Source organism: Micropterus dolomieu, linkage group LG23 (genome assembly GCF_021292245.1).
Source record: "Micropterus dolomieu isolate WLL.071019.BEF.003 ecotype Adirondacks linkage group LG23, ASM2129224v1, whole genome shotgun sequence".
Classification (NCBI taxonomy): Eukaryota; Metazoa; Chordata; class Actinopteri; order Centrarchiformes; family Centrarchidae; genus Micropterus; species Micropterus dolomieu.
Genome location: NC_060172.1, coordinates 32,265,128 through 32,273,748, shown reverse-complemented (window position 1 = coordinate 32,273,748; position 8,621 = coordinate 32,265,128). Strand labels below are relative to the sequence as shown.

Below are 8,621 nucleotides of genomic sequence, written 5' to 3'. Positions count from 1 at the left end.
GTTTGTTAAGTAACAGAATCAATCCTCTCTGTCTACACACACTCCCACAACACACACTTCTATCAAATATTTCCACATATTTGATGTCATAGTTAAGTTTGCGTGGCAGTAATCAGGTCATCTGGGGATTACCAAGTTGTCAGAGGAGTTGGGGAGATTGGTGGAGGGGAGGGGGGTTGGGTCCCGGAGGGGTTGAAAAAAGGGGAACCATTGAGCTGATGGAGAGATGTCTCAGAGCTGGGACAATTCGGGGAAAAGCAGCTGCGGTAAAATGGCTTCATTAAACTGCATTCTTGTCAATGATTCGGCTGTTTTGGAACATAATGATATATTTGGGAGTGCATAGGGCAAGTGGGACACACAGGACGCTAAAGACCTACAACCTGAGAAAACAGGTAGAGGTAAAGAAAAGAGGTATTGCAGAATTGGAGAGAGAATAAGGAAAGATGGACAAAGATGGAGACGGTGGAGGAGAGAGCCATGGAGAGAGAGAGAGAGAGACAGAGGGGGATAGGGCAATAATCCTAACTAATTCACTTAGGGCATTGCTGAAGGGAGGCTAAGAGGATTGGGACACTCCCAGAACCAGATAAGCTAAAATAACCAAGACGGACCAGTGAGAGGCAGGCCATATGACAAACATGACGGGACCAGACCTGAACACAGGGTGGCCACTGTACACCCATACTATGTCAAGTCAATTTATAACTCTATCCGGATCAGAATTAGCCCATTCTGAACAAGCTATAAACTTAAAAACACAAACTATAATTCATTTCAAAGCACAGAACCTCAATGATTATCAGTGCACAAATGTGTAAAGAATAGATCACTTTAATATGTCACACAACTAAAACAGAAGATTACATTTTTTTCCATCAAACAGTTTGGGATGATAACACTAAAGGCTAACACTGTAATATGCAACACAAATGCTCAAACACTTCTAGACGCAACCAAATTACATATTTAAATGTAGCGTAAAATAATAATAAATAGCTTAAAATAATTAAACCCTGAAGGAGGAAGTGACCTATAGGACTTCAGAGCTCCTTCCTGTCAAAGCAGCTCTCTTTTCACTCTATGACGATGCAAGTTTAAAACAAAATGAAACATGTGTAGTGCGTACGTGTCTGAGTCAGACAGTCACATTAAAACAAGAGACGGCTCAGTGGGTTTCCTTACATGCGGCGACTCCAGTGTTTTCCTACAAACTCTTTGAAGGCTTGTGTTCTCTTATTTAACGTAGCATGAAGAAGACAACAGATACGATTTTCAGTCAGGCAGCATTGATGACAGTCACTGGTCCCTTCATCGCCAAAGTCATTCAAACTAAATGCATGTCTACAGTGGTCACCTTTAGAAAAGAAAAGAAAATCTTACAAACAAGAAACTGAAAATCAAAGAAAACGGGTCCTCTGGCTGAACTGCTTCACCCTATCTCACATGGAACTCATTGACACACACGACATGTTGATGCACATGAACGCCACCCTTTCTCGCTTTCTAGAGGACCTGGAACTTCCAGGAGTTTTGGTCCTTGTGGTCCAGGCAGTCCATTGTGGTGAAGCCCAGTTTCCAGGCCTGCTGGTCCTTGTAGTCCAGGCAGTCAACAGAGGTGAAGCCCAGGGAGGAGGCAGTGCTGTAGCCCTGTGAGGACAGCGAGGCCGGGGACTGGCTTAGTGACCCCCCCATCGAGGGCACGGTGATGGGGCTGAGGGCGCCCACAGTGCCTGACAGCTGCGAATGCATGGGGGACAGGTAAGCGCTGCAGTCAAGGCCGGTGAAGTAGGAGGTGGTGCTGGCGTAGCCCTGGCTGTAGGCCGACGGCTGGCCGTAGCTCATAGGGTAAGGTGAGGGCCGCTGCATGCAGGGGGCCGAGGAGGAGGCCAGGGGGTCGGGCAGGGGCGAGATGGCGGGACTCCAGATGGACACGGCAGTGTTTCCAGTGCTGGAGCTCGGGGCCAGGCTGGGGTCTGACTGGGCAGAGGAGGGGCTGTAGGAGCCAGATGGGTTAGGAACAGGATCAGGGGCGCTGGGTTCCTGCACTGGCGAGGCCTTCTTTTTGGGAGGGCGGGGCTTGGACTGGCCACTGCTCTGCTGCTGCTGCTGACGGCACTTGGCACGGCGGTTTTTGAACCAAACCTAGAGGCACAAAGAAAAAGGTTCCAAATGTCAGTACAGACTCTGAAACATGCACACATGTGTCTTTGAGTTGTAAATAATCAGGTGTTGGGTACAGAGAAAGAATATGCAGGAGATAGCATAAATATGCTGCTGTAGTCCTTCTGCAGAAGAAATGTGTTGCCTTTGAAGTTATTAAAATCAAGTCTATAGTCTCGCGACAGTAAGCCACAAACACCGAGCAGTCAGCCTCCCTCTTGGCTAGAGCCTACTTCTCCTGTACCTGCACACGTGACTCAGGCAGGTTGATCTTCAGGGCAACCTCCTCCCTCATGAAGATGTCTGGGTAGCGGGTCTTGGAGAACAGTGCCTCCAGGATGTCCAGCTGTGTCCGGGTGAAGGTGGTGCGCTCTCTACGCTGCTTCCGGGGAGTGGCTGCAAACCCAAGAGACACGGAGAGAGGATTATTATACTAGCAGCGAGATGACATGAATTATGAGCACAACTCAGTCTCTTATTTTAAAGGGAACAGGACAGTCATTAAAGGGGATTATTTTGGTAGGCATGTTGTTTTCCAGCTATGTGTGTGAGGATGACAACAAATAAAAATATGGAAATCTCACAGCACATTGTGAAACTCTATGATTCTGACAGTAATAAGTGTACTTGCTCATTATATCAAATTATTGTAAAAGCCACTGGCTCTTTGGAAAGTTTCAGTTTTCCCAGAATAGAAGAAACTGTAAGGCTACATTTTATTCTTGTAACTACTGTCTGTACAGTCAAACTCAAGGCCTATCTCTCTCCCCTCCACACATCCAATGCCTCGGTGTATTTGTTTGAGAACAAGCAAGGAATTATAGATGTAGTCACGGGAATGTGGCATTTAGCACAATATCTCAGTACAGTCAATCTACATTCAACTTAGCGTCAACGACTTGAGAACATTTGAAAACCCTTAAGGGAAAAAGTGAGAATGTCAAATCTTGTCTGATTCCTGACAGGAGTGACTGACAATGAACTCAGGAGTGAGCGCAGATTATCTGCGTTTCTATTTCAAAAAGTGTTCGATGTGCCTGCTCATTAACAAATGTATCTGCTCTAACATATAATATCTGACAGCAGAGGGATGCCGAAATTTAAAAGATGGACCTGGAATCATCGATGTCTCGTAACGAAAGTTAGCTCTAAAACATTATGTTCTTTTTATTTTTTATTTCAATATAGTAATGATATTGTTATATATTTCTACGATATAATAATAAATATCTAACCTTTTATCAATACTTGGGCCGTTATGAAACAAATAGCTTATCTTCTTTAAAATGATTTTGGCTCTACAGCCTTACAGACAGCCGGAGCGTCTTTACGCATCATTTTGAGTGGAATGCACTCTCTGAAATGACTACAACAGGAGGAGACACATACGTAAAAGGCAAACAAAAAAGTTTTTAAAAATATAAATTTATACTTACACGGATAAGCGACGGTTGTGTGCAGCACATCCATTCCGGGACCAGGCAAATTTAACCCGTTCATGGTGTAATGGGGTTGCTTTATGTAGGACATCATCCTTACAGCAGGCTTTAAGTCCTGTCGCTGACTTGTCTGTCGGACACGCAACCACAACAGCCGAGGGCCCCTCAGAGCTCAGCTGGGGCAACAAGTCTGTGCGTCGGATCCACCCCGCTGCGGGAAGAAGCGGGACGCGCCGGAGTTCACCAGGGAAACCTAAAAGTTTTTGTTTTTTCTTCCTCTACCTGCAGTTTGAGCTTTTACTGTCTGTCAGCTTAGCAGAGCACTCGGCAGCGCGTGCACTGAGCATCCGAACTCCGTCTCCAAGTCGGATTTCAGACAGTTAAGTCATCACACAGGTGAAGTGCCGCCCGGATGCTTTTGCGCCTTGGTGAGGTCGCTCCACTGAGTTTCTTTGCCGGCACACGCTGCTAATTAGAGGGAACAAGTGGCTCCAGCAAACCCCTCCCACCACACGCACACTCGCACGCACATACACGTACACACTGGGTCAACTATCCAAAGCAGAAGGCTAGATAATAAGAAAAACTATAGCCCTGGCCTACTTGCTCAAACTTTATTCCTATAATGAGTAAATAATTTGTAAATAAACTTACTCTTTTGGCTTACATGTAGCCAATAGGTACAGCTTTTAAAAAGTGGTTCAAGTATGAATAATGCAAATATGTTCATGAACAACATTATTTAAAAATAAAATCCCATTACATGTCAAAAACTGTTTTTGAATCTGTATGTCTGTCATATTTAAACAATATTGTATACCTTCCACAATGTGAAATATTTCACTTTTCTTATAGCTGTTTGATAGGAGAAAACATTTACATTAATTCATTTAGCTGACGCTTTTATCCAAAGCGACTTACAATTGCTATGTATGTCAGAGGTCACACGCCTCTGGAGCAACTAGGGGTTAAGTGTCTTGCTCAGGGACACAATGGTGGATGTCTCACAGTGGGGGATTGAACCCAGGTCTCTCACACTGAAGGCATGTGTCTTTTCAGAACTTTTCAGATCATTTCAGAAATGATCATGTTTATGAAAATGCCAATTTCCTGTCACTTCTCATTATGTCCTCCCTCAAAGCTTCTGTCCCTTCTCCCTTCCTCCTGATCAATTAACCTGCTGGGCATCTGCTGCAGTTCATACATTCACACATAATTGACAGATTACATTTATCTCCAAAACAGCTGCATACACACACACACACACACACACACACACACACACAGATGCTCAAAACTGACAAAGCTCATTTGATTTATCATAATATGCTTTATCTGAAAAGTAAGTATCTTATCTGCAGATAAAGGGAGGAAAGACAGAGCAATCCGTTCAGTGGCGGAGCAGGATAGGAGGCTGGAGGGAAGTATAGCCGCACAAAAGGGGGAAATGGACGGGCCGGTGTGTAGACAGGGGAATAAGAAGAAGACAAGAAAACAGCCAAAGACAGAGAATGTGGAGAAGGAGGAGTCGAAGGTGGAGGGAGGGAGGACAGAGAACAACATGGGTAGAGGATTCAGAGCAAGGAGACAGCTGTGGCACCTAATGGAAACCTACAAACAGACACATCAGTTTTACATTGAAATGGATAAAGAAAAACATGGGATTCCTGGAGTCTCACTTTGTTTTTGTGGACTACAGTGTTTGCCAGAGGGAAAATTGCCCAGGAAGAAGTCTGAGTTGCATATGTGTGCACATGTGTTGTGCTTAGAGGGAACTGTGCATGCATTGTTGTGCATTATAGGTTTACATTATGAAAGCCTTTAACAAACATTATTTTACTTTGACCATTTTAAAATTATGGCTGCTTTTAATTGGTTACTTAACTTTTTGGCATTTATTGTTGACTTTATTCACCAATCAATTTTTCATTTAGGACATCAGGACAATCTGTTGAATTGAAATATTGTAGAATTATCATCACGAGGCATCGCAATCACTGGCCGAAATGTGGATTCTGATGTGGGATTTTTAACAGTCCTGCTAAGTGTGATCTTTTTTGTGACTTATTTTTATCTGATATAAAAAAGATCATATATGTTACGCAAACACTGGTCAGATGATGTTGATAATGGCGATGCAATGTTCGCCCAATAGTGGAACAGCTCGTCCTGCAGCTGCAATAGCAAATAGGGAAGTAGGGAAAAGGACTGAGCTGGTATAATCCCTGCCTGACTGCCCTTCCCCCATGAAGCTGCACTCATAGAGACACATTCAGAATGATGCAAGCATCATTATATTAAGACTGAACAGAGTTTGTGTTCAACAAGCAAACAACAAACAGGCTGACTGAGCCCAGGAAAGTCAGAACGATGGTAATAAGAGAGAGAACAGGTTGATGAAGGGGGAGCAGGTACACAGAGGGGAAGTGAGAGGGATGGAGGAGAAGCAGGTGAAGGGGCAGAGGGTGGTAGAGGCTCCGGTTCTCGTCCCCACTGACACACTGCTGCAGTTAATCCAGATTAGAGTGTCTAAAACAGGTCGGCTAAATCTGCAGGCCAGCCAGCAATACAGAGGCCGCTGTCAGCCCCAATCACTCACCCTGCACACACACACACACACACACACACACACACACACACACACACACATACACACACTGTAATAATCTCTTCTGTGCAAACCAGGTGCCACCAGCTCAGCACAGACCGCCACCAACCACCCCACCAGCCCCCACTCCAGTCCAGTTAGGATTCATTCTAATTTGGAGCTCCATACTGTCAGACTGGACACACACACACACACAGTCACACACGAAAGACTATTACACCACTAAGCACTATATTCAATACTCAGTTATATTGTGCTTTCAAAATCCCTTTCATACCCTTCTGGTGTATGAGACAGAGACTCCGAGATTCAGACTCATGACCTAGTGAACACGTGTGCACCTTCAACCTGCTGAGTCACTTTAAAGCCCAATATGACCTGCAGATTTAACATGTCCTGTGTCAATGAATCTGACCCTCTGAGGGACGAAGGTGCAGCTGAACACCCATAAAGGATATTCGTCTGTGTTTAAACATTCATACTGGCTGTGAAGAGATCGCTTCTTAAAGTGATTTGATTTTTGATTTGATCTGCAGTAATTATGATTTTTCGAATTTTGTCATATCAGCTGCATCAATTAACAACAGCATGTCAAACCTGAAAGAATGATGTGAATAATTAATTATTGGATAATAATAATAAACTTGAAAATTCTAATCATAAGGTTACTTGAGGCCTCTGTCATTAACAAGATTTTTTTTTACATTAATTTGAAATCTAGTCTGTATCATTTGGAGACAACCTGTTGTCGTTACTTGTCTGGCATCTTTTAAGATATTATATTATAATGTTATAGTTATTATCATATTTAATTCAACCGTTTGGAAAATACGCACATTCACTTCTTGGCTAAGAGGGAAACAAATAGCCTACCAGCACCTCTAAACATCACTTACACAATACATCAGTATTTCACTGATCCTTGAGAAATTGCAAAAAATTATTTAATTCTGAAAAGGAAATAAATGTTATGTTGAGAAATCTAAACTTATATGTTTATAGTACTAGATCTCACCAATCTAGCAATATTTTGGTGCAACCTCCTGATTTGTAATTTTTTCAATAAATATGTTTTGCCTGTCGTTGCTTAGCACTCTCAGCCCCAATAAAAGCAAATTAATCCTATTTATTTAGTCTTACAATGATTTAGAGCTTTTAAATAATTGTGCCTACACTGTAGGTGCATGTATTATGTTATTAAATGTTGAATATTAACTTTTGTTCTTTTTTATACTATTTCACATGTACTCCTTTGAAAACTTTTACATCATGCAACGCTCATCAATAGCATTAAGTATACTAAATAACATTTTGGGGCAAAAAAAACAACACAATTTTTAATTTTAAAGTGACAATGAATTTAATAAATCAACAGTATTGGAGGAACAGCTTGTAACCATATTAATTTGAAACAAAGAAAGATCCATCTGATGACACAGAGCTGATGGTGGTGGTAGTGGCCTATTCCCTTTTGCAGTGTATTGTGTGGTAGCCCATACTGCTTTGTTTGGTGTATTAGGCAAAATTTAAAACCCTGCCTGACAGAGTCAAGTTATTTGATCAGACGTTTTTTTAGTTTGCTTCCCTGTTTTGTTTCTTGGAGAGTCTTGCATTTTATTTATTTCTAGTTTATTTTTGTCACCAGTGTTTTTTTCTATCTTTAAATATCTCTTTTTTAAAATTTATTTTTCAAACCTTTCATATCTCTCGAGTATCTTGCTCTTGTTTTCTTTCTTTCCCTTCCCCTGCTATAGATTGCCTACTGCGAGCTGGTTCCTGAATGGTCTGATCCAATGGACTATCTCGGAGGAGTTTCTGAGTGTTCTGGGCCCTTTCTCTTACATTGTCTTGACTCTTCAATATCTGCGTTTCCACTCCTATCTCTCAAATCACTGATCGTGTTAGCTTCCCATCCTCTACTCTATCCAACGAAGGTTAAAGTCAAGGGCAACTGGACTTGGTTGAAGATACTGGAAGACGTTTCGTCCCTCATCCAAAGGACTTCAGTTCTGACTGACTGGCAGGGAAACTCAGCTATTTAACCTCAGTGGAGTCGTTATCCCGGGTCATCGATACCGCTGGTTCGTTAGTGTTCCTTGTTGCTGTGACGACAGTCGTTACAGTCGTTGAGACTACCTGTGGCCAAGACTGAACGACCATCGTTGGTATCTTCACCTGAGGCCAACAGGTTACGTTTGTTGAGTTTCCTGGGAAGTGATGAAAGGACAGCATTGTAAGTGGGGGATAAGTGGTGGCGTAGACCCCCTCCCCTGTTCAATGACGGCTTCTCGACCCTGGTGTAGATGCTTCCTTGACACCTCTTTCAAACCATCCATCTTCTCTGTCTAAAATGTGCACCTGGTGGTCCTCAAACGAGTGTCCTCTGTCCTTCAGATGTAAGTAGACTGCAG

At 42.8% G+C, this 8,621-nt stretch overlaps 1 protein-coding gene across 1 annotated transcript; it reads right to left on the bottom strand.

The window, feature by feature from the left end:
- Positions 1 to 915: 915 nt before the first annotated feature.
- Positions 916 to 3,972, bottom strand: crx (cone-rod homeobox). The gene is made up of 3 exons (XM_046039769.1): positions 3,600 to 3,972; positions 2,408 to 2,559; positions 916 to 2,145 (listed from the first exon to the last, which is right to left on the bottom strand). The coding sequence occupies exons 1-3, from the start codon at positions 3,694 to 3,696 to the stop codon at positions 1,507 to 1,509; spliced, it is 888 nt and encodes a 295-aa protein (XP_045895725.1). The 5' UTR covers positions 3,697 to 3,972; the 3' UTR covers positions 916 to 1,506.
- Positions 3,973 to 8,621: the final 4,649 nt, after the last annotated feature.